At 36.5% G+C, this 27,649-nt stretch overlaps 1 protein-coding gene across 1 annotated transcript; it reads right to left on the bottom strand.

Annotated features, from left to right (window-relative positions):
- Nucleotides 1–32: 32 nt before the first annotated feature.
- LOC106073425 (chondroitin sulfate synthase 2-like) lies at nucleotides 33–27,649 on the bottom strand. Its single transcript, XM_013233980.2, has 10 exons — nucleotides 27,254–27,649; nucleotides 25,954–26,723; nucleotides 8,508–8,636; nucleotides 8,142–8,281; nucleotides 7,867–7,985; nucleotides 7,582–7,695; nucleotides 6,789–7,039; nucleotides 6,425–6,544; nucleotides 5,859–6,059; nucleotides 33–5,657 (listed from the first exon to the last, which is right to left on the bottom strand). The coding sequence occupies exons 2-10, from the start codon at nucleotides 26,689–26,691 to the stop codon at nucleotides 5,112–5,114; spliced, it is 2,358 nt and encodes a 785-aa protein (XP_013089434.2). The 5' UTR covers nucleotides 26,692–26,723; nucleotides 27,254–27,649; the 3' UTR covers nucleotides 33–5,111.

Here is a 27,649-nt window from a genome sequence, read left to right as displayed (position 1 = left end):
AAAAGGCAAACAAATAAACTCAAAGCAGCAACCCAATAGGAAAAATATTTATTCTACAATGAAATCCCACAGATGTTTACATTTTCTCATTGCATTATAAATACAGATCATGATAAAAAGATTGACACAGAACATTTTTTATCTGGGACACTCATTGTTCAATTATATTTTCTTGTCAATGTTTATAAACAATCGATTCTTTCATTTATACATGAGGAAAACAAAAAAAAATTGAAGCATTTTAAACAGAAGAATACATTTTTGATTTATATCAGAATTTTGAAAATATCACAACAAAGCAAGTAACATTTTCAATTATAGTAAACTATAGTTGTTCAAGGCTGCAGATTTGATTTCATTTTAACAGTATCAAGTAGGCAACAGAAGTTCTTGCAAATATATAACTAAGTACGGTACACTAGAAAAAGCGAAAATAATACTATGTAATTCTTTTGAAAAAAAAGTGTATTTTTTTTAGTGCCATAGTTTATATGTGAAAGCACCACATAATCACTGCCATATCTCTCAATACTGCAAGGTTTAACTCCCATTTACTATATAAAACAAAATTAATTACCAGTACCACTAATTGATTAACTAATTGGTTAATTGATTAATTCATGTAACGTCTTTGATTATGAATAATAGTGCAAAATTTCAACTTGATCTGAGAATGAGAAGTGGGACAAAGTGACTTGATATAAGCTTTGTTGTAAAATTAGATATTCCCTAATAAAACAATCAGTTTTTAATGTGATTATTTCTTTTGTGAAAAAAAATATTTTTTTTTTCCTTGGTCCCACACTTCTTTATTTATTATGATCAGAAATAACTATATAAAATTGTGTTGATTTAACAAAAAGAAGAAACATTTTAAAATTTTCAAATTATCATTACATTTAGTTTTATAGTATCATACTATTTCTAAGTTTGGATTTCTTTGGTTAATAAAGAATAGAATTTTTATTATAACATTTAAAATTTATATAAAACAATTTCATACTTCATTACTGAATTCTACAAAATGCAATTTAATACAACAAATTGATATTTTCTAACAACACAGTGTTAAGTAGTATCAGTATACTATTAATTAATAAACACTAAATACTTATAAAAATCTTTCAATAACTGTTTAATATCTGTTCAAGCCTTTTCTTTTTCTTTTCTGAAACTTTACACAAAGAGAGAGAGTATTTTTTAGAAAATGTATACCTGACACTTATGATTAATTGCCATGATTTTTTTTTTATTTTGAAAAAACAATTAAAACATTCTTAAAAAGTAAGAATTTATTTAACATCAATATCAATGGATTTGAAAAAAAAAAAAGATACTTTAGTTGTTTCGAAACTTTTTTGTAGCATCTCACTTTTAAGTCTTACTTTTATCTAAATAAGTTATAGGCAATGCTTAAAAAAAAAGTATTGAAATGTATACAAAATAATCAAAAGTAATTCTATGCTACAATAATACAAATAATTCATCATCACATATCACAAGTTGACATTATTAACAATAAAAACTATTTTTTTTAAAATACAATAAGATTTGTTCAGAAAGAGAGATAATTTTTGTACAATGTGATCAAAACAGATGTAATTTAAAGTAATCATTTGAAAAATTAAAGCAAAAGCTACTTAAAACTGAAACTAAAAATGTGTACATTCTCATTTGTTAGGCCAATGATACAAAAATAATAATTTCATTTTTTTTTAACATAAATGAAATATATAAATACGAGGGTACATAAGATAGAAACAAGATTAAAAGCTAGCTATAATAATGGTTATAAAATCATTGTAAGTATAATATCAGTAATAATAAAAGATAAGGCACCAACTGATTGAAACATTTTGATTACCAGTAGCTATTTATGTTTGTATTTATTCAAATTCATTATAGTCTTTACCCTTGCAGAAAGAGAACCCCCAACAACCCTGCAATAACCTACACACTGTTTCTGAAAAACCGTTTCATGTCTTGTCTCTAGCCTGAGTGTCTTAGGATATGGTCCTTTGGAAAAAAAAGCTGTAATGAATGGAACTTTTTCAGACAGAATAATTGTTCATACAAGCCCATTGAGAGAACAGTGGCGTAGCTAGGAGAGGGAGGTCCAAGCCCCTACTTGAGGGGGGGCCCCCAAATGGTGTCTGAAAAATGTTTCTTGTTTGTAGGATGAAATACAGGTAAATCGCTTATTCAATGATGTCTTCGATGCACCAGCACTTTTCTTCAACAAACTAGTACCACCAATTGAAATATTTAGGAAGCTGGCCTCATTTGATAATGATGCGTGCTCAAACCTTGCAACTTCCATCTGAATAATGCTAACTCATGCCACTTTCATTGCATCATGGGAGAGTTCATTCTCAAAACTGAAGTTTTCAAAAACTATCTCAGCAGCGAAATGACGCAAGAAAGACTTAGCAGCGTGGATTTCTCAAAAATAGTAGACAGCATTGATCTAAATGTTATAGATGACCTTTGCTGCACAGAAAGCATGATGTGAGGCCATATGAATTGAGATTTGTCACTTGTGAATTATTTCGTCAATGAACAATACTATTTTTTTGTTGTTAATTTATTAAGTATATTATCTCATGTCATGATGTCGAATGTCAAAATGTAGGGGCCCCCAAATCCGTAACTACACCACTGGGAGAGGAATTTTAGAGCCCTAGAGTTACTAGAGACCAAGTTTCAACTATAATCATCATCATCATGAAACTCCATGTGAGTGAGGGCTTGAGAGGCTTAAATCCTCTCTTGCAAAAGCCCTGGACAGAAACCCTGCTGTCTTGCGTAGTGCATATATGTCACCATACAGGTCGAGAATTTTTAGTTTCCCAGACCTGTCGAGACGGAGATCAGCAAGTCTGGGGCAGTCAAACAGAATATGAAGCACGGTTTCCTTTTCTTCCCCGCAGCGGGGGCACCGTTAATCGAAATTTGGCCATAGCCGTGAGAAATATGAGCCAACAGGACAGTGGCCTGTCCTGCACTGTGCTATAATAGCTTGCTCAGGCCTGGACAACCTCCACCACGGAGAACTATAATGAAAATTTAAAATCTATGATTTATCAAACATCTTGCTAAAATCTGCCATACATCACAAAACCAATGATTGTATACATTTATTAACTAAAAAAATCATTTAACCATTGATTTTATTATATGGTATACAATAGTGATAAGTTTTAATCTTTACTGGCTACCCTTGTAAAAAGGATAACTAATCTAAATTTACAATTTTCAGTTGTGAACATCCTACAGATCAAGTAATAAACAAATTCAAGTAAAATATGACACCACTTCTTATTAGGCATCCTTCAAACCAAAAATAATATCCACAACGGTTATCATCCCTCTAAGAATTATCAAACTATATCTGATTGTTAAAACTTTTGTTCATCTGGCAGAATTGTCTATTAAAATGTGTAAAACTTGGTTCTAACATCATGATGCATATCCAAAACATGTTGGTGTGTTTAATATAATGTGATTTAAGTACTTGCAAATGTTTCTTTAAAGTCATCTAAACAGTCTTGGCATAGGCTAATAGTTTGTTGTAAGATAACATAAACATACAAAATAATTGCAACACTGCCTCTATAGTTACTCTACAGCAAAAAGAGATTTTAGATATTAGAAATAAAAATGAGCATTATATATATGGTACTTTCAAATTTAAGGTGGTGATAAAAGTATAACAGATAATAGGACAAAATTTGATTTGGCAATGACAACAATAGCATTTAGCAAAACAAAATCAAGATCAAAAATAATTTTACAATAATTAAAAAGTTCAAAAGGACAAAATAAATTGCTAAACAATAAATACAACTTCATGGGTGAGTCAAATATATTTAAATTTTTAGCTGTAACATAATGTGGTTTTATTTAAGTTCACAGACTTTTTATACTATAGATGCTCTATTGTATAAAAATAATAAAAATATACAACCTAATCAATACTGATGTCCCAGCAGGTTACCACAGTTTTATGGCATTGTGCTAAATCTCTTGTACGATTTCTCATAAAATGTAGTCTCCCTATCTTGACAGCTAAATGTGGGTAGTCCAACATGGAGTTGGCAATCCATAAAGTGTGGGGCACTGCTTTACTTTATCAAAAGCCAATTGGATGTGGGATAACACTAACTAACTCTATCCAGAAAAGTCTCAATAATAGTAGATAATTCTGACCTTTGATCTCTGTGAAATAAAGCCTTCCCAGACGTCTGAAGCTTAAAGATCCTGGGCTAAAACTCAAGACTCTGTAAAGACTTCACTATGTTGTCAGATTCATTCTTTAAGACTAATGTGTGTCATTATGTTTAAAACAAATGGATCATTATACATCACAGATATCAGCAGTTTTTGTTTGGCTTATTCATAAATATATATTTCTTTTTTTTTTCTTTAAATAATTATTTCAATGAAAACCACAACATGACATAAAAATGTGTCAAAAACATTCATTATGGTTATGTGATACAGTTATGCCTCTTTTTATGTGCCCACATAAATATTATGTGATATTGTCATTTTCAATCATTTCTGGTTCACATATAAGAAGAATCATACAAATATTTGAGATTTAATCTGGTCTAGCATTACACTTTATTTTTACAGAAGTATATTTAAAAAACCATGACAAATAATGCAATAATTAAAGTAAGAGCAGTGGGTTACTTTTTTTTTTGTCACATCATAGCTATCAATTATGACAACAGAAATGCATGAAAGCAACTTTCCACCTTAAAGAGAAAGAGGTCATTTCTTAAACCATACTAAAATAGGGTTTTGTTTAGGCTATAAATTGTATTTTTCTTTTAAAGTATCAATGATGTTCTTTATGTCTGATTAACTGAAACATTAAAACCTATTTAGATATACATATATTATTATTGTGCAGTGGATAATATAAAGCATTTCAGTCATGATTCAAGTAAAAAAAGTTAATCTTTACCAGATATAGCATTTATCACTTAGTTGTTAATCATAAAAGTATGGTTATCTAATGGAATATATTTAATACAAAACAAAATGAGACTATGGCATGTGTTTATAAATAACCTGGTTCTATCAATAAACAAAAAGAATGATTATTCTTTATTTTCATTTTGTGTTGAATGTTGCATTTCTCTTTTAGCTTGATATTGGAAAATCCTTTTGGCTAATTGTGCTCGGGTTGCTAAGTTCATTGATTTTCTTTCTAGACATCTCTCATAAAGTTTAGATGGAATGTTAACTGGACAATCTAACTGCATGTAATAATGTTTAAATTCTGGTTCAACTGCTCTAAAGACATGAACCTTGCCATATCTGACAAACATCTCATACAAATCATATTTCATTAATTCCTCAATAGAAAATGACTTCCTGGAATCTTTGTAATCAGAATTGTAGAAACTTCCATGCTCATAGGACAAAACATCATAATGTCCAGTTCTACTACTGAATTCAATATCTGTGGGATATGGCTTTTTGTCGTAGATAATATTTGGCTTGTATTGCCAGAAACCGATTGGAAAAAATACTTGCCAGCCTGGAATGGTGTTGATACGAACTCGATTTAGCATTTCAGCATTTAGCAACATGCCTACTGTACAAGTCAGAATTAGGGCATCAGGGTCAAGCAAGTCACTTACCTGTGGATAATTTAATAAAACCACTATAGAAAAAATATTATGAAAATGGTTGGTGTGAATTTATGAAATAGAGAAAAAAAAAAGGAAAGAATTTTTTTTAAATACATGAATAGTCTATAAAGTAAATAAAAAAAGATAAAAAATTACTGAAAAAAAAAAACCCCACACACAGAAACAAAATTGAAACAAAAATATCTTTACCGTGTCAATGATTTTGAATTCTGGGACATAAGTTCCATTGTTAGCAAAGTTAATCATTCTGGTCTTCACACCATCTTCACTTTTATCATCATAATAAGTTACCATTGACTTCAAGACTGAGAAAACATCCTCTTCACCAGTCTTAGGAACTTGTGGGTACACAAAAACTATGATGAGAGCTAAACTGTCTGCCGACTCAGCCTGACATGAAGCAATCAATAAATGTATGATAATGATAAATTAATGATGAACATAAAATCAAAGGAACATCAAACCATTTTTTAGCCACTAATTGCATGTAAGTGAATAAAAAAACTTGATTTAAGAAACTGCTTTTAAAAACATTTACTATAAGTATTAACTGCTACCATTAGCCAATTCTCATTTAGAGAAAAAAAAGGTGAACGTGTTATGAAGTAGTTAACTTTCTTGTTTTTGTTGTTGTTATTGTTTATTTTCTTCTAATGGTGCATTTTGTCATAAAGCCTTTTGAATGTTTAAAGAAAATATTTCTGATTTGTAATCTTAAAATAACTACAGATAAAACATTATGACGACAATCATACCTGTAATCGAGCATATGTTTCTAGAAATACTCCCCATCCATCCATTTCATTGGGAGTAATTGATAAAATAATATTCAGCCTTGTAGACTCTGTAACATATGGCATAGGAACAACCTCCACCTTGAAAAAAAATTTAATGTAAAAAAACTATATCCTAACATACAAAATTAATTTTGTTCGCCTTTCCATTAAAGAAGATAACTGGTCTTACTTTACAACATGCATTGAAGATTTTTTAAATTATAATTTAAAATTTTTTTAAAGACATTTCAGAACTTGTAATTAATTCATTTATAATAAACCTTGTCTTTGACTCTAAAGATAAAGAAAGAGTGCAGTATTATATATATATATATGTAATTACCTCTCCAAGAGGCCTCACAAGAAAAACACGTTTCTCTATGATCCTTTTGTTGTAGTTATTTTTGTTATTTTCTTCTGGGGGAATGGACGTGTCCTCTAAAGCTAAGTCCAGTAAATACTCCATCCCCCTCTGTGGATCAAATCTTCTGTAGCCATTGATGAGATAAGAGTACAAATATTTGTTGTTGTGCTGCTCATTAAGTTTCTCCATGGATATTTTAATGATATCTTGAATATCTAACTTGTCAATACCTGCAAACAGATTTTTATTATCAATATTCTTGCTTTTGTATAGTGCATCTTTCATGCTCCTAAAACAAACTCTCTAGTCCAATCTCTAATGGGGAGGGAGTATCTGGGAGATTCCATGCTGCCTTTCTTGGCACTCAGCACAACTCAGGTTTAATAAAAATTTGTAAACTAAATTGGGATTCAAACTCAAGACTCCTCAGATACAGCCAAGCAGTTTAGGTCACTCAGCCACACGACACAAAACAACAATAGTAAGCTTGATTGTAAAAAAAATAGTTACAACATATTCAAATACTGAGCAATTTATAACTCCTGTATTACTTTCCAGAAAGGAAAACTACATATTGGCAAGCTAATCCTTATTCTCAGGCATCTTCCCCATTCAAAACTACAAAATAATTTTAATTTTTTTTTAGTTTTCAAACAAAAAAATTATCTTTAAGGAAATATTAGATTATTTTAACCATAAATTAAAAAAAAACACAAAAAAACAAAGCAATTTATAAAAATGATCATTGAAAGTTGTCATGAAATTAACTTACCAATCAATTCTTTAACATTAGTGAAATCATCCTGAAAGAAAATGTGTGTCTCTGTAAAGTAGTCCCATCTTATGACATCAAATCTATTTTTGGGTTTATAAGGTTCAGGCACTCCTAAGAATCATTAAAAGAACAAACATTAAATTTATGTAATAAATATTAATGAAAATAATACAGAGACTTAAAACTTTTTCAGTCTAATTATCCTATCATTTGAATTCAATAGAGAACTTCTAATTCTGTGAGTACTGAGAATATTTTAAAGAACATTATCATGTGATCTACCTATAGGCCATGATATACTGTCTCGTCCACCAGGAGCAAACTGGCTCATGTATAAAATATTATCTTTCATTTCTTGTATCTGATGTCGGGTTGAATTCAATTCAACTTCACAAAAATATCTGCAAACACAAACCAGCAAAACAAAATAAATTTATCAGCAAAAAAAAATTTTAACCCATAAAAAATGGTATAAATTTTTTATACAATTTTGTTTATAGACATAATCATTAGTAAATATTGTTTTAAATATTATGTTATATAAATAAGGCTATTACCTGTGCATTTTGTAATGTGTAATCTCATCTGGCATTGGAAACACTGATAGAGATTTGTTAAAGTTAGCTTGCTCCCTCAAAGCTTCTATATCCTTGTTAAAGTTTAAATTCTTTACTGGATAGGCTGTGTACACTTTGTTCTAAAGATAGTATTTCAAAAACAATATCTATGAAGATATGTAATTTTTTATTTTTTTTATTTTATACCAGAGCATTCATTCAATATTGAAAAGAAGAGTTATTAACTTATTACATTCGAGGATGCTATGTATAAATTATGCAAACGCTCTGACATAGTAAATAAAGAATAGTCATAGTATTTATGTGTCAATAAAACATATTGTAAAATATGAATAATAGACTTACTGCAACAGTGGAATGGCACTCCAGGTCAGTAGCATGAAGTAAACATTTGCCAAAATTCACACTGGAGTCTAAGCTGTGACAATTTTCTGAACACCATTTTAAACTGCTATTGACTAAAGAAAGTAAAGACTGGAAGAGAAATAAACAACAAATTGGGTTTATTTCACATTTAAAGTGTTATAGCTGTTAAAGTCGATTACAGATTAGGATGAAAGGAAAACATCAAACAGCATCAATCAGCTCATGATACTGATTTGATATTTAATATGTACATATTGATATATTTGAAACATTTTTGGGGAAATTTGGATGTTATGGAAAACACACACAATAAAATAAATAATAATACAACATAATTTTATCTTAAAAAGAATTTTTATGCATGAAAATGTAGACAATAATCTACATGCACTAAAAAGAGAACTTTGACCCAGAGGCCAGGATGGGAGATTGGCTCTTCACTGACCCTTCACTGTATGGAGGTCCCAAATCAACAAGATAATCATTTGATCACATCCATTTTCATGAAACACGACTCCTTGAGCCAACACCATGGGTTCCTCCTCCCATGCAAAGCCTGGAGGCTGAGCCCACAAGGGGTTCCTCCATGTTCCTATAATTACTGCAACTAGCTATGGGAGGGCCATCACCTCTTGTATGACCCCAGCTGGGTAATGGGTGGTGTGGCGGACAGGACTGGTTAGTAACCTTTCTTACATCCTCACCACATCCTCATATCACAATTAATAGAAATGCATTATCGTTATGCGCTTTTACAATTCAAGGGCAGCAGTTTCATAGAAATATACAAGGTCCAAAAGTATGTTGTTGGCGAGGGGGTGTTTCATTTTAAAACATTGTGTGTGGGGCGGCATTATAATGTAGACAGATGAGAAGGCTACAACTGATGGGGTTGCAGGAGGTTTGATTGAAGGATGAAAGAGTAAAAAAAAAAAAATTATATTCTTAGAGGACTAGAAAATTGTGTTGGGGGTGGGGGAGTATTGTAATGAAGACTGTTTTGTTGATGGGTTTAAAGTGTTTAACCATAGCATAGCAAAAAAATATAGGCCTAGATCTGAGTCTGTTGAAGCCATGTGAATAATAAAACAGAAAAACATTCTGGCCATGAATGCTTAGCTCTCCACTGTGGCATACATTAGTGATATGCCTGTAAAGCTGCATTGAATATCAAGCCTGTTATAGACCCAGTCATCAATGTGATCAAAATAACTAGAACCAAAGGGAGAAAGTTACGTTCCTGGAGATTAGGGATAGTGTTATTGCAAGTTTGTGGTGGCTATTAATAGTATAGGGGGAAAAAATAGAATGAACAAAATAACAAAATTAAATGACATGTAGGCCTACGAATATACAGCAATGAAAAATATAGATCTAAGTAGGTCTACGTGCTCAAATATTGTAAACGAAATCTTCAATATTTGTAAAAAAAAAAAAAAAAAAAAGGTTTAGACAATTATTTCTGTTTAACTGTCGGAAACGGTAAGGTTCAATAGGATGTCTAGGTTGTGGAACTTGTGAAAATGAAAACATTGAGGTGTAAGACTTAACACAAAAACACAGTTCGATGTTCTCTCTTCGCCATTACGTTCAGAAACACTGGAAGACAATTCTTAGACTCATATAGCTGACTGAACCCACAGAAAGATTATTAAGTCGCTCTTGTCACTTCAGTTTTTAACTGAATTTCTAGGGCTGTTTGCCTAAAACAACATTTTTATCATTTAAAAAAAAAAAAAAACTAGCAAGATTACAAAAAGAATTTGTGTTATCACACAAACTCAGAGGTGGCCCCCAAATGGTCCACTCATGCTGAGGATTTATCTCCCGTCGCCTCAGCGTGGCGCCTCTGTGGAAGCGTCTAGTAGTGGAACTAGATAGGCTAAGAACGGGAAGCGAACAAGGCCCCGATACCCAGGGTGAGCTTTTCTTTTGTAATCTCACTCGTGGTGGGGATGGAACAAAAGTCAGCAACTCAGTCCAAAAAAGTCTACCACACGTGACACGGCTCCACAAAGGGGGCCCACATCAGAGACCCGTGGCGGAAGTGGCGGTCCCTGCATGGAACGTGGCAGATACAGTATAGGAAGATGAGGCAAACCCCACAAGGTTAGCGTTGCCCTCGGCCACTTATAGTGAGTGGACCCAGGACTGCTTTGTACGCGGTACGTCCCCTTACTCGGTCCATGGCCATTACTGCTGGGGGCCCTCAGACAGGACTGGGGGTGAACAGCTCCCGGTCCAAGCCTATTCGTTGGAAAAAAGCCTTTCCGACGATCAACGGGATAAATGCGCCATGGGCGCCGATTCCCTACTGGACATTATCGAAGGTGGACTCCGAAATGCAATTAGATTTAGACAGGCTTCGACATCAGCACGAATATCAGAAGGTATGAGCTACAAGCTGCTACGAATCACAATCCTATCTCCCTTCATACAAAATTTTTATTTAGAGCATGAGTCTCTGCTACACTTACAATCAATGAATAAGGTTCTGTGTCGCCTGTCTGAATAAGGCTCATGAACATTGCATGATTTTCTACAGGTCGACAAGGAGATGAGACATCTATGTCGACAGTGACATCCTGGTTAACGTGTACTGCTTTGAACAAAAACAAGTTCTAATTTAATCTAGTTAAATGGCAACATCTGGTGCATTGTCCCGCGCTGATTGTTGGCTTTTAGTGCACCCTCCATTTATAAGTTGAAATGGAGAGGCTAACTGAAACATAACATTCAGTTGACTTCCAAACTACCAAGTGTAGTTCAGGTGGTTAAGTCTTGAAGACAAAAGGTATCGCTAGCCGTTGTCCCTTTCGCCACGACGCTCCTCGATTAATGAATGCCATGGCATGGGCTGCCCGGCAATTGCTCAAGGACCCCGACAAACTTGTGTGATTTAGGCTAATAGCGATAGAAAGAGTTGTCTTTTAAAGACGATGCTACTAACTCGTCATGAAATCTCTGTTAGTCATTACACAAAGTCAGCTTTGTAGGGGAAAAATAAAATGATGAGCTTAGGCAATTTGATTTTATATGCCAAAGTAGATGTTCAAAAAAAAAAGCGGGGGGGGGGGGGCGTATGAAAATAGAATTGTGTTTCGGGAGACCTTTGAACAAGAAAGGCTCCATATAATAAATAAAATCTTAACTAGAGGCGAGCCAAAGTGCTTATAATGTGTGTACACGTGGAGGCTATGTACGAAGATGTAACAGATGTTTTTTAAGAGTTACAGCTGCTGTACCAATATATGTGTGAGGGGTCTAAATAGTCAAAAGATTCTTTTAGACCTTTTCATAGGGGGTGGCACGGTCATTTTATCTATGGCTACAATATTTGTGTGAAAGATTGTGTGTGTGTAAAAGGAAGAAGACAAATCATGGACTGTTACATGCAAGGTCTATAACAATGGTATTTCATCCATAATAAGGGCTAATACAGCTAGAACGCATGAGCCAAAAACAAAATCTATGAGTGGCTGTTCCGTAAAAGGATATGAAGGGGGAAAAAAAGGGGGCAGGGGTAAGTAGGTCAAATGAAACAAAATATAAACGCTAAAGATAGCACAATGTTGTTTTTTTTTAAAGAGTGAAAAAACAATCGCTGTAAGAACTTGATCAACGTAGACAAATGTACCAGCACATTTATGACATAATGTTTTATCCTGATTCTCTTATTTTCACATGCCTTAGTGCCATGGTTTTGAGCCCTAGTAATTTTTCGATTAGCTCGAGGGAATTCCAAGCAAGTTTTTTTTTTTTTAAGGCTCTAATACTTCTTAACGCATAATTGCATCTCCATATGACCACCAGCCCGTAAAAAGCTGGGAATAGATCTAGTAGAAAGCTGAACAAAATGTGAAATCAGAAATGCTGCAGTGCCCGCGGTTTTCTGTTAGGACCTATTCACAACGTGTTCTCTGAGTGGCAGAGTAAATAGTGTCGAGTCCTGGATAGATCTCAAACGTGAACTAAGGGAAAACTTTCGTCAATGCCAACAACAAGAACAAACTTTTGAAGCGTAAAGTTCTGTGTCTGTGTGCTTGTTAAAATAAAACAGTGTCACTATGTCAAAAGCTAAATATATACTTTTGAAAAGTATATTAAACTATCAATAACATTGTTTTTTAGAAATGTTTGCAAACATGTATTTCTCATACATCTAGATGCGTTTACACATTAAGTAATTACCTAGTCTTTAGATCTAGACAAGAGATGCCAAACCTACGAGCATGCTTGCGTGTTTTTCAAGTACATTTTTGGAATATTAAGAAGTATGATATATAGATCTATATTTAATGTATATGTATTTGTCTATAACGTTTGTGTATAAAAATATTTTACAATATCTGAAGCAATTACTAAAAAATCAATAAAAAATTAAGATAAGTATTGGCGCTATTTTGTCGATCGGTTTTTGTCGGGTCACAGGGGAACATGACACAGGGACTATCTTCCTCTTGTCCACTCTCTATACAAAATAACATCGCAGAAACTTTTTCCCATTAGACTCGACGCTGCGACCAGTGATTGGCGTGGCGGAAATGGAAACGGCCTCTATGCTGGAAAAACAAAATTTGGACACTGTCTCACATTTGTTTATGTGTGTGTGTGTGAGGTTAATTTGTTTCAAAAGTGTTTTCACGGCTCACCAACAGACTTGACAGAGTACAGATTAAGGGTAGGAATAGTGTGTCACTTAGATTTATATCTCGTAGGTCGGGACAGACAGAAGATATAGTAGCGTTAGTTTAGTTGTAGGGTTAGGGACTCAGAGTATAGAGTAGAATTAGGAGCAGGGGCACCACCATGTAGTTACTTTCAGGGGCGTGTGTCGTGTGCTAGACGTTTTTCTGGTAAAAGACACATGTAGGTAATGGGAGCAAGTCACAGAGGCTGGCTCGCGAGCTTGGCTCCAAGAGTTGTGTGTAGTTTGCCTGAGAAAATAAAGTATTTCTAGGCACTGGCGGATCCAGGGGGGGAGGGGGGGCGGTAGGGGCGATCGCCCCCCCCCCCACTCGGCCGACCCCTTCCCCCCCCCCCCCCCCCGGAGTGGGGGGAGGCGGACGAACTTTAGTATAGGATTCACACAATTTGTATACGAATTTATTACTTATGTTAAAAATATATACAAATTATTTATATTTCAACCTATTTTTAGATTATTTCGCCCCCCCCTCTAGTATGTTGGCCGATTTGGTGGGGTCGAGAGGGGGCGATGGTATCAATCCCGCCCCCCTTACACTTTCGAGTGAGGGGGCGGTCCAATTTGTTTGTAGAAATCACAGCTTGCTAACAAAATCAATTAAATATCTATATTATTAAAACTTGTTATTGATATTTTAACCGATCTTTATGTCGTTCCCTGTTTGCCGATTGGTGGAGGGGGGGGGGCGAATACCTCTACTGCCCTTCCCACCCAAACCCTTTGAGTGGGGGGGGGGGGGGCGGTCCGTTTTTATGGAGAAATCATAGTTTGTGAACAAAATTAGTTGAAATAATATATACATTTTATATTATGTCGCTCCCTTTCTGGTATCTTGGCCGATTAGGTGGGGTGGGGGGGGGGGGGGCGATTGCATGTACTGCCCTCCCCACTCTAGCCCTCTGAGTGCTAGGGGGGAGCGGTCCTATTTTTGTGGAGAATCATAGTTTGTGAACAAAATTTGTTGAATATCTATATAATATAAACTACGTATTGATATGTGACCCATCGTACCATACTCTAATCTCAAATTGTATCATTAGTAAATTTAAATGAAAAAGGGTTGTACCAGGTGGGACATGCAATCCATTTCCCCCATCGGAAAAATCAATACTTTTTCTTTTTGTATTATAGTTAAGAAATTACAAAATTTAAAAAAATCTGTCACTAATATAATTTATATACACTATAAATTAAATTCTTATATCGAGTCGCCCCACCCCTATTCTTCAATGCCAAATGCAATATTTAGCTGAAATTATTAAAGGAGCGAAGATTAATCGTTTTCACTCTACCGCCCCTCCCATTTCCAGACGGAGTTTATATAATTTCACATGAATTTATCATAATTATTTTAAGAAAGACTTTGGATTGGAAAAGTTAGAATTCAAACGAAATTTTTCAGTATAAAAGTCATGATTAAGATGAGTTCTAAACTCAAATAATGTTTTCATAGTCGCCTTTTACCAACCTTTACTCAATCTGATATTTTTCTAGTTAAATAAATTTGGGACTATAACTCACAATTTATACTTTAATTTTGTTAAATACTATTTATCAATTTTTTTTTTCGGCGGCGATCCTCAAAGCAAAAATCTAAATGTGGGGTATCCTATCTTTTCAAGGAACAAATCAGTTTTATTTGCAATGTATTATGGGCCTATAAATTTATATTAGAATATTTTTCAAGTACAACATTATTCGAAAGGTCCTTTTTTAATAGTATGAATAATGAGCTTTAGGTCAGGAGAATACGTTTCTGCAGTGAGGAATGCAAGAAAACGCTTTTGGCGTCGGGGCTTCGCCCCGAAGTCCATTGATGAAAATGAGCTGTAGATGTCAGGAGAATGCGTTTCTGCAGTGAAGAATGCAAGAAAACGCTTTTTGGCGTCGGGGCCTTATAGCTCTGCCCCAGTTGTTTTGTTTTTCGCCGAAGGTTGAGAAATGATATATATATATATATATGTGTGTGTGTGTGTGCGCGCGCGCGCGCTGTACGCACGTTTATGCATAGGGTTAGGGTTTACTGGGCGTTAGGGTTAGGGTTTGGAAAAAAATCGCCCCCCCCCCAACTCCAAAGTTCTGGATCCGCTAGTGTTTCTAGGGGACCAGAGTAAGAAGAAAGCATGACATCAAAATAGTCCTAGGAGATTTCAATGCAAAAATTGGAAAGGAGCCAGCATTCAGACCAATAATTGGCAAAGAAAGCTTACACGAAGAGACCAACAATAATGGCATAAGATTAGTGGATTTTGCATCAGGAAAAGGAATGTCTAGCAGCAGCACAAAATTCCAACATAAGAATATTCACAAGGTAACCTGGATCTCACCTGATGGCAACACCCAGAATCAAATAGATCATATACTCATAGATAAGAGACATGGATCAGACATACTAGATGTAAGAATTTTCAGAGGAGCTAATGCTGACTCAGACCACCTACTAGTAAAAGCTAAACTTAGACAAAGAATAAGTACCATACACAATTACCAAAGAAAGAGAGCACAGCAATATGATAGTCAAAAACTCACAAAGGATCCACTTGTTGCAGAAACTTATAGAATGGCACTCCAAACGCAACTGACAACATTAGAAAAGGACGGCGAAAATAACAAATGAGCATTGGGAAATAATAAAGCATGCTATCAAAAGAACAGCAGAAGAGGTAGTTGGATTTAAACAAAAGAACGAGAAAATAGGGTGGTATGATGATGAATGCAGACAAACTATAGAAGAGAAGAACAATGCCCGAATGATAATGCTACAGAGAGAAACCAGAAACACTAGACAGCAATACAATGAAGCAAGAAGAAGGGCCACAAAAGTTGTAAGAAAGAAAAAACGGGAATGGGAAAAGTCCAAGATTACTCAAATTGAGGAACTAGCAAAGGAGGGAGACATGAGAGGAATGTATATGAAAATTAAAGATGAAAAGAACGGATTTCAAGCTAGATCACACATGTGTGAGAACAAAGATGGTCAGCTTATTACAGAAAACAGCAGGGTCATTGAGAGATGGGCTGAATACTTTGAGGAGATCCTAAATACCACTGAAGATGGAGACAATGGAGAATATGAACTGCCACATGGGGGGACCAGATCCCTTAGTGAACCCTCCAACACTCATTGAAACATCAGAAATAATTAGGACCATGAAGAATCACAAAGCACCAGGAGAGGACCAAATCACAGCAGAACTAATTAAATATGGAGGGAAAAACTTACATTCCCAAATACACAGACTAATATAAGAATTTGGGAAGAAGAAGTAATACCAACAGAATGGGAAACGGCTCTTATAACCCCAATACACAAAAAAGGATCCAAGTTAAAGTGCTGTAATTACAGAGGAATCTCCCTACTAAATGTGACTTATAAGATACTGTCTAGGCTTATAACTAAGAGACTTGGAAAATATTCAGAAGAAATCTTAGGTGACTATCAATGTGGTTTCAGACCCAACAAATCCACAACCGACCACATCTTCACACTAAGATGTATACTAGAAAAATGCCATGAATACAACATACCAATCCACCAACTCTTTATAGACTATAAAATGGCTTATGACAGTATCAGAAGGAAATACCTATATGACACTCTACAGGATTTTGGAATACCCAACAAGCTGACAAGACTTATACATATGACATTAAACAACTCAAAAAGCAAAGTCATAATACAAGGAGAACACTCACGGGAATTTAGGATTAAACGAGGATTAAGACAAGGAGACGCACTTTCCTGCATGCTTTTCAATTTAACACTGGAGAGAGTTATAAGAAATATACACATAAACACAAGGGGAACTATTACTAACTACTTCAGGAGAGAAAACATGGGTCCACAACCAACTGGGACGATATACAGCCAACCTCTACAAAACCTTGCTTATGCCGATGACATTGCCTTATTGGGTAAAGAAACCTCTGACATTGCTAGAGCCTTCATACAACTAGAAGAAGCATCTCGACCAGCAGGACTTGAGGTCAATGACAGTAAAACCAAGTACATCACAATGACAAGAGACAATCAAACAGAGGGACAAAATATCAAAATCAAAGACCACGAATTTGAAAACGTCCAGACTTTCAAATATCTAGGAAGTACTATTAATTTCAAAAATGACCTACTAACAGAAATAAAGGAAAGAATAGCAGCAGGCAACAGGGCATTTTATAGCACCCACCATTTACTTAAGAGCAAAACGATTTCAAGGAAAACCAAGAAAATAATATACAAAACCATAATAAGACCAGCAGCAATGTATGGAAGTGAGACCTGGACACTGACAAAGACATCTGAAAATTTACTTAACACTTGGGAAAGAAAAATTCTTAGGAAAATCTATGGTGCCATACAGGATAAAACAGGGTGGAGGACACGCACTAACCATGAGTTATATCAATTATATGAAGACCCACCAATAGTGAACGAAATAAAAAAGAACAGACTACGTTGGGCAGGTCACCTTGAAAGAATGTCAGACAACAGAGGGGCGAAAATCGTATACAGGCAAAAACCAAAAGGCAGGCGACCCAAAGGCAGACCCCGAATGCGATGGATAGATGACGTGGAATCAGATCTGAAGCAGCTTGGGGTTAGGGCGTGGAGACGAAAGGCCAAGGAGAGATCTGAATGGAAGGATGTGTTAAAGCAGGCCAGAGCCCTCCATGGGCTGTAGCGCCACTGGGATGGATGGATGGATAGAGTAAGAAGATAGTTTTTATGTTTTAGCCTTAGAAAGTGTTTGTTTATGAATAAATTGCGCTTAAGCTAGTTGTTAGCGATATTTTGTTTATTTTAGAGTGACAGTCCTGACTCAGTTGATGGCAATCCAGTAGAGGGACAGTCTTGACTTTGTTGATAGCAGTCCAGTAGAGGGACAGTCTTGACTTTGTTGATAGCAGTCCAGTAGAGTGACAGTCTTGACTTTGTTGATAGCAGTCCAGTAGAGTGACAGTCTTGACTTTGTTGATAGCAGTCCAGTAGAGTGACAGTCTTGACTTTGTTGATAGCAGTCCAGTAGAGTGACAGTCTTGACTCAGTTGATAGCAGTCCAGTAGAGTGACAGTCTTGACTTTGTTGATAGCAGTCCAGTAGAGTGACAGTCTTGACTCAGTTGATAGCAGTCCAGTAGAGTGACAGTCTTGACTTTGTTGATAGCAGTCCAGTAGAGTGACAGTCTTGACTTTGTTGATAGCAGTCCAGTAGAGTGACAGTCTTGACTTTGTTGATAGCAGTCCAGTAGAGGGACAGTCTTGACTTTGTTGATAGCAGTCCAGTAGAGTGACAGTCTTGACTTTGTTGATAGCAGTCCAGTAGAGTGACAGTCTTGACTCAGTTGATAGCAGTCCAGTAGAGTGACAGTCTTGACTTTGTTGATAGCAGTCCAGTAGAGTGACAGTCTTGACTTTGTTGATAGCAGTCCAGTAGAGTGACAGTCTTGACTTTGTTGATAGCAGTCCAGTAGAGTGACAGTCTTGACTTTGTTGATAGCAGTCCAGTAGAGTGACAGTCTTGACTCAGTTGATAGCAGTCCAGTAGAGTGACAGTCTTGACTTTGTTGATAGCAGTCCAGTAGAGGGACAGTCTTGACTCAGTTGATAGCAGTCCAGTAGAGTGACAGTCTTGACTCAGTTGATAGCAGTCCAGTAGAGGGACAGTCTTGACTTTGTTGATAGCAGTCCAGTAGAGTGACAGTCTTGACTTTGTTGATAGCAGTCCAGTAGAGTGACAGTCTTGACTTTGTTGATAGCAGTCCAGTAGAGTGACAGTCTTGACTTTGTTGATAGCAGTCCAGTAGAGTGACAGTCTTGACTCAGTTGATAGCAGTCCAGTAGAGGGACAGTCTTGACTCAGTTGATAGCAGTCCAGTAGAGGGACAGTCTTGACTCAGTTGATAGCAGTCCAGTAGAGTGACAGTCTTGACTTTGTTGATAGCAGTCCAGTAGAGGGACAGTCTTGACTCAGTTGATAGCAGTCCAGTAGAGGGACAGTCTTGACTCAGTTGATAGCAGTCAAGTAGAGGGACAGCCAGAAAAGATATTGGCGACAGTGGCAAAGACTAGCTAGCAAGATAATGGGCGACGTTCAGTGATTGGCCCAGTGCATGAAGGAGGGAATACCTGAGGGCCAGTGGTGATCTTTTGGCTTAGGAGACTAATTCTTGTTTTGATATGTCTTTATTGTTTACCTCATATACGTTTTATTAGTATAATGTATCAAGAATAATTAGCCACTTGTCTTATGCAATAACATAATGTTCACGAATGCAGTCATCAATTAATTATTAGAAGATTTCAAAGTGGCCATCAATGCCATTTTAGTTATTAAATATTTTTTTTATAGTTGTTAAAAATGTGTTTTAATTAGAAGCCTATGATTTTTATTTATAATTTTTTTTTATACATGGTGTGGTTATTGATATATATATATATATATATATATATCATGGGCGTAGCCGGGGGGGGGGGGGTTTGAACCCCAAACCCCCCCCCGAAATGAAATCCCCCCCCCAAGGGGGGGGATCGGAATTTAGTGAATGATTTTTTGCTTGATTTTGTTTATTTTAGGTGAGATTTTAATACTAAACCATCAAGTGCCTCAGCACAACCAATGGGGTTTTGAGTTTAAAACCCCTTACCAGGGGGTTTTGAGTTTAAAACCCCCTACCAGGGGGGTTCGAGTTTAAAAACCCCTACCAGGGGTTTTGAGTTTAAAACCCCCTACTAGGGGTTTTGAGTTTAAACCCCCTACTTGGGGTTTTTGCAGTTAACCCCCCCCCCCTCTTCTATAAACAAAACAAAACAAAAATGCAAACGAAAATCCCCTAATTCCAAGAGCACAGTTAAGGGAGATTTTGATTTTAAAACCCCCTCCAAAATTTACGATAAACCCCCTCTTCAATATAAAAAAAAGTTAATTACGCACTCAAAATGTTATGAGCGTAGCTAAATGGGTTTTGACTTAGTTTTTAGTTTAAACCCCACTTCAGCGGGGTTTGAAGGTAAAAAATACCTCTTTAATAATAAAAACAAAGCAAATTATACACTCAAAATGTTTTGTGTGTAGTCAAAGGGGTTTTGAGATTAAACTCCCCTCCAGTGGAGTTTGAAGCTAAAAGTACGTCTTCAATATAAATAAAAGAAAATTACTCACACTAAAATCTATGAACGCAGCCAAAGGGGTTTAGAGTTTAAACCCCCCGCCAGGGGAGTTTGAGGCTAAAAAATACATCTTCAGTGTAAGAAAAAAAGCAAATTACGCACTCAAAATGCTATGAGCGTTGCCAAAAGGGGTTTTGAGTTTAAACCCCCATTCAGAGGGGTTTAATGCTAAAAATACCTCTTCAATATAAAAAAAAAACGAATTACACACTAAAATTATTTGAGCGTAGCCAATCCAATCGGGGGTTTTGAGTTTAAACCCCTCTTCTACAGATGGCGTTTGTTTAAAGTTTAAAACCCCTCCAGATGGTTTGGAGTTTAAGATCCCCCTACAGAGCATTTTGAGGTGGAAAACCCCCAACATATGATTTTGACGATAAAACTTCTCTTTTCGATATAAAATCTAAAGCAAACTAAAGTCACTTAATTCCAAGAGCGTATTCAAGAGTGGTTACACATTTTTACTAGTGGCAGGGCTCCCTTAATAAACTGCAGTGAATAGTCATCTGCCGAAATTGAATAATACTAAATGTACAGTGGCTCAACAAAGATGGCTAAGACAGATTTTAGAAGTCAGTTATAGAGATCGGGTTTAAATCAAGGAAATCCTATGCCGAACTGAGAGTCGACCCTTTAGTAAGGTTGTGAGAGAGCGACGCATGAGGTTTGCGGGACATGTTCTCCGACAAAATGAATTACGCATAAGAAGAGTTGCAATGATATCCTAGTACAACTTGACGCCACTCATTCATTGAGGTCCTCATGGCAGGTGGGAAGAGGCTTCAGACATTACCAGTGACAGATTTTTATGGAAACAGCTTGACGGCAAATGCGCCAAACGGCGTGGGAGGGTCTATGTCAGTAAGAATAGCACATTAGGTTTTTGAAATAAAACTTTTTTATAGCAGGAAAATGCACTGTAGATACCTCAGAATATGCATTTTGTTGGCTTTCAATATCAGAAATAGTGCTTGGCGGCGGGGATTCGCCCCGCGCTGGAGGAGCTCCTAGCGCTCCCCCAGACCCCCTTGCTAGTATTCGCGGGGAATCTACAATTTTTCCACTAACTCATGGAAGAACCTATTCTAGGGCACAATAAACGTCTTCCGAAAGAATGAAGGGTCAGAATGCAATAAAGATTATGTACACACACACACACACACATAAATACATTTTTTAAAAAATTCGCGGGAGGGGGGGGGAATCCCCCCTCCAAACCCCCCCCCCCCCCCGAAAAAAAATCCTGGCTACGCCCATGATATATATATATATAAAGTGAGGTGACGTGAGAGGAAAGTGAGTTCGTCAGAGACACGACTGATCTAGACATCAGCATCTGGAAATAAAATCTTCTTTTCATGACTTTCTTGGAGAACAACTTGACATTTTGCACTCCCAAGATTTGGTCACACCAACACATAGGCATGTGTTAGATTCTCTTCTATGCGAGACATACATACATACTCCTTACATTGTGCTTTATATATTAGATTGTAAACTTGTACAATTGAAATGCTTTAATTTTTGTTTGTTTGTAATTAAAGCATGTTGTGTTTATTTCTACAACTATAGATCAATATAGGCTGCAACACGGTCAACAGAACTCTTAAATTTAGTTGAGATAGCTGTCTTGTGACGGCCACGTTAAAACATGACTCAGTTTATTGCAGGTGTCTAGGTCTACCTCATTCTCTACATAGACCTACTTTTTCCTTTTCACAATCATTTTAGTGAGTTCTTTTAATAGAGAAAATAAAAGACATTTTCCCAAGTAGTTTACATCTTTGTTATGCCTTTGTGGTGAGATAATAAACGGCATTTGCTGTGAAATTTAATTTTTTAACCACATACCGAGTAATTCAAAGTTTGGACTAACTTAAAATGTTCTCGCAAATGCTATCTCCTTATCCAAACTAAAGTCGAAATATCATTTACAAATAGTCCTTATAGCATTTTTTTTTTGTTTATAACATTGTCTGCGTTGTGTGTTTAAAAAAATGATCGAAAAATCATCTGTGTATTAGAGACATCATAATAGCGATGTCACAACCATCTTGGTGATTCCCTGTGTTAAATGTACCTAAGTTGGATGTTCCGAAATTTACCTTAAAGGGAAACTCCGATGGTTTTGACAATTTTTGATATAATATGTGTTTTAATTTACAGATAATGAATATATTATTATTTTGTTTTTATTTGCAATAATAACTTAGTAATTGATATTTTTCTGACGTAATTTTCCTGCGCATCCAAAACGGTCAGATTTTCACCGGGTTTCTATGTGACGTCACACATGCCTATTAATTTCATCTATTGACTTTATAACGAAAACCATACAGTAAAGTTTACATTCTCGTAAAAGAAATATATCTTTGTCTATGCAGTAAGATCTAGATCTTGTAAGCAAAGAAAAAAATGCGTGTTAAAAGTAGATTTACATGCTTGACTAACCATGGCAGTGTGTATCTTCTCGCCTGACCACTCAACACACAACAAACACTATCGCTTGGTTGTCTTATCATGACTGACTACACGTAATCTAGACTAGCCTTACACTGACCAGTTTGTTCGAATCAGTCAGACCTGCGATCTATTTACTTCTTGGGACAGGGAGGGGCTTAGATGAAAATGTAACTTTTTTTCTCGAGTTGGTAGTCCTAATGCTTTTAAATATATCTATATATAATATATATATAACTGTACCATAGCGCTTGACTAAGCCTAACAGCTACTGTAAGAATGAAGCAAAACGATTGAATCATTGAGGGAAGTGACGTATGCCTAACCTAAAAACAAAATCTCAAAGAATCCCATTTTTTTGGAAATGTCAAGAATTTACTGACTAATTTATTAAATATAAATTTATCTAAGCATCTAAATAAAAAATGTTTACTATTACAACTTTTTATGAAGAATTTAAATATGTCAATACCTCAACTTTGAAAAACCATCGGAGTTTCCCTGTAACACTCCAAAATTGAGGAGCACACGGTATTTTGTGTGGACAATTAATTACTTTTATTGTTTCAATAAGAATATAAATTTGGATAGTACTGAAAGGTGCTGAAAAAAAAAAAAAGCTAACAAAAGAATCTAACACATGCCTATGTGTTGGTTGAGTCTAGGTGTCCGTGGACCAAATTTAAATTTTAAAAAATCGAACACATTCCTGTTGTGTCTGTAGACCAAATTTCGGAGGATTCCAGCTACCCGTCACCTCAGCGTGGCGCCTCCGTGGAAACGTCTATTAGTGTAACTAGATAGGCTAAAAATGATTAGCGAACCAGGCTCTTGCGGGATTCCCTGGGTGAGCTTTTTTTTTTTTTTTAATCTCACTCGGGGTAGGGATGGAACAAATAGCCCGCACCCCAGTCCAAAAAGTCCGCCACGCCGTTCCACGCAGGGGGCCGCCATCAGTTAGCCGTTAAGCTGAAGGGGCGGTCCTTACACGGAATAGTGGCGGTTACAGTATAGGGATATGAGGTGATCTCCCCATGGTAAGTGCTGCTCTCGGCCACTTATAGCGAGTGGACCCAGGACCGGGGGCGGTGCGCCGTACGGTCCGATTTCTATGCCCAGTCATCATTACGGCCGCTACTACTGGGAGCCCTCAGACAGGTCTGGTTGTTGGATAAAAGCCTTTCTAACAATCAACGGGATAACGGCGCCCTTGCAGGCGCTGATTCCCTACTGGACTTCATTGAAGGTAGACCAAATTTAAATTAAAAAGAAAAAAAAGTCCAAGTCAAGGGTTAAAAAGAGAAAAAAGGTGAAGATTTAGTTAATTTTAGTTTGTATAATTTTAAACCTCTTTTCCGATTTCCTGTATTTGTCTCAGCAAACATTAACCCAGCTAAGTCTATTCATTGATTCTGTTTTGTTGTAGTCTCACCCAACAGTACTGTAGATCTAGGCTCTAGCTCTCCCTCCACATTCTGGTTTACATTTTATAGACATCATGTTTGATAAGGCGAGGACGTTCCCTACTGGCTACTCCCTTCCCTTTCAAGAAATGTGTTGAGACCTTCCCACATCCACAACCAATCACACGTCATGGTTGCGACCAACAACAGGGTGTGTTTCTACTTGGCGTTTCTAGGTTAACACACACAGAGAAACTCGTCTAATGTATTCTAACGGATTCGAGTAAAAAAAAAAAAGAGTGATTTGATAGAACAAGCTTTGTTTAAAACAAAAAAAAGCTGAGAGAGGTATAACATTTAAAAAAAAAAAGCATGCTGCGTTATACGTAAAATAAAAATAAATAAAATGAAATAGTTTTCAGAGTCACTCTAGACTTTTTAATATACACATTAATGATCTAACCAGATTAAAGGAGACAAACGCAGGAAAGGACTTGGGAGAGGGGGGAGGGGGGAATGCTCCTCACACTCTGTTACACTTAAGAAAAACGAAGTTCCTCTACTACAGGGGTTCTCAACCTGTGGGTCGCGACCCCTTTGGTGGTCGATTGACGATTTGCCAGGGGTCGCCTAAGAACATTGAAAATATGGATTGTTTTTGTCTAATATTCTTATGCTGTGTGTGTGTGTGGAGAGGGGGGAGGGGGTCGCGGCCACGAGGGGGATTCTAAAAAGGGGTCGCCGAGCTTAAAAGGTTGAGAACCGCTGCTCTACTATATATCTTACTCCAATGGATAGAAAACAAACTTGTGCTATAGTGTAACAACTTGTTGTTGTTGTTGTCACATAGATTCTAAGTAGAAATAGCTGAGCTAGAAGTAGGCCCTCTAAGCAGGGCCAGTCTGAGGCCACTGCAACCTATGCGGCCGCAGTGGGCCCCGCACTTTCATAGGCCCCGCGCGATTCGAATTCTAGGTGTAAATTATTAAATTAAACCATTTTAACTTATTATTAAAGGGTTCCTGGAATTCTCCTGAAATTATAAAATATAAGAAGTCATGAAAATCTCCTGAAATTATTAACATTTTCTGAAAACTGATGCAAATCTCCTTAAAAGAAGTTCAAATACTTAATTTACTTTAATAGCCACTGGCATATAAATATAGATCTAAATCTATCTCGACCTCTTCGAAAAAAAAAAAAAAGCCATAGTTCGCTAGACGATAGTAAATCTTAAAGGCAGATCTGAATGTTTATCGGCTTTTTGTTGGAAAACTATCTACTGTAGATGGCTCGTAAAGTTAATTTGACAGTGATTTTGTACTATTAATAAAATGCAAAGACCAATTTATTTTCTAATACAAAATCTTAATTTTCACTTATTATCGCAAATTAGGCCCCGCGCAATCCGTTTCGCATAGGGCCCCGCAACATGTAGGACCGGCCCTGCCTCTAAGTTCAGTAACGGGAAAACAGCCTAATTTGTTTTTCAAGAAAGAAAAACTAGATCTTGTAACCGTGTGGATTTCAAATATTTACGGAACTTATCAAGATAATGCGATGGCGATCTGCGTAGCCCTAAAAAAAATTAAATCTATGTTCACAATACACAGTAAAAGAGTAAGTTTAAAAAACAAAACGTGATTGTAATAAAGAATATAGTGAAATTTTCAAATTTAAGACTTACCTGTGATATGATAACTCCGCCCTCTAAGGAACAATAAGTTTTCCCACCTTCCACACCTTTAGGTGTGCCGAGATGAACATGTTTGCTGACACTAATGTGACTGACCAGATCAAACACTTTCTCCGCTCGGACGTAACCTTTATCCGAGAGGAACATGAAGTAGTCATAGTCCTGCCCGTACTTTTTGATGACGAACTTAAAGACGTTAGTTGGCATCAGGTGGTTGTAGCCGTCGTCAAAGTTGACGATGACCATTCCTCCCGGCACCACGGCGGCTTTCTTGTCGATGAAGTAGACCGTCTTGGTGACGTACTGGCTGACAGTCCTGTTGACCGCCACGGCCAGGGTGTTTAAGGTGTCCTTCGATGACAGCACCGCCACGAACAGCTTTTCCCGGATTCCAAGCTCCGTGGCAGCGAATTTGGGCCTGAAAAATTTCGCCCCCGCCTTGGTGTCGACTTTATATTTCGACTCGTCCATCGGGGGCTCCAGCACTCGGGGCTCGTACGACTCGTCGTTTTGGGCGTCAAAGGATTTGGTGTCCCTGAGTTTGATCATCTTCTGTGGGTCTTGCTTAGCGATGAAGGTCTCACAGCTGTCTTCGCTAAATGGCGCATACATCATGCTGACGGTCATTCCAAGGCAGAGGCCGACCAAAGCAGGAAGGAATGCTCTCGAGATACATTTGAAATCAAACGAGCACCGCAATAACAAACGACGGCAGCGCCAGAATTTCATTTTCCTTCAACTGTACTTCAGCTCAAACCATCCTATAAAATAATAAGGTTTGAAAATATTGAGGCATGGTACGACTGAGTAGAATAGACACGTGTAAAGCACATTGGCAATCATGGCTGAGTGGGCTAAACATTTGGGTAGTACTGCATGCACAAGATATGTACTAATTCCTTTCTCAAACGCTGCCTTGATGAGTTACTTACATTGATTATTACTTGAATGAGATAAAAACACTCGGGATAATTGTTTAAAAATTAACAAATACAGATTTTGATTGTGAGAGAGGAAAGTTTATGTCTTCTGGTAACGGCTATTTTTATACGAGTTTAAAATTGCTACTGCTGTTCAACAAAATCATCTAGATGTAGTGTGCAAAACTGTTTGGTGAGATGTAAAGGATTGTTCAAACTGTCAGTTCAATTACAGTAACATTAGAGTAGTTTCAAAGAAGCATAACATTAAACATAAATATATTTCTAATCAAATTCGTGGCTAATCTATTCCAATCAAATTTTGTGACGCAGATTAGTTCCCGAAAAAAAAATACTAACACTGTACTCACTCAAGTTGAATATTTATTGATGTCTACGCAAAAATGTAAAAGTGAAACCTGAAACATCATGGGCCATTCAAAAGCCTAAAACCGCATGCACAACTTACTAAACGTGTGTGTTGGGTGGCTTGGATGTAACCAGAACTTCGTGCCAGCAAGTGGACCATAAAGGTAATGTTTACCCAGGCATGGCTGGTGGGCGTGGGCCCTCAGAACATGAACGGCAATGTGCCTCTAAACGGTCTCCCCTAATCCCCAACACACTATTCTCTTGGTCTACGTTTGATTAGTTTTCAAATAAATGATGTTTACATGTAAGGTGTGTGTGTATCGCATTAAAAACTGTCAAAACAAAATTAACAGAATGGATGAATCGGCTTCAATTGTCGTCACATCCATATCCCC

Source organism: Biomphalaria glabrata, chromosome 1, assembly GCF_947242115.1.
Source record: "Biomphalaria glabrata chromosome 1, xgBioGlab47.1, whole genome shotgun sequence".
NCBI lineage: Eukaryota > Metazoa > Mollusca > Gastropoda > Planorbidae > Biomphalaria > Biomphalaria glabrata.
The sequence above is the reverse complement of the archived record's forward strand: the minus strand, read 5'-3'. Positions and strand labels throughout refer to the sequence as shown.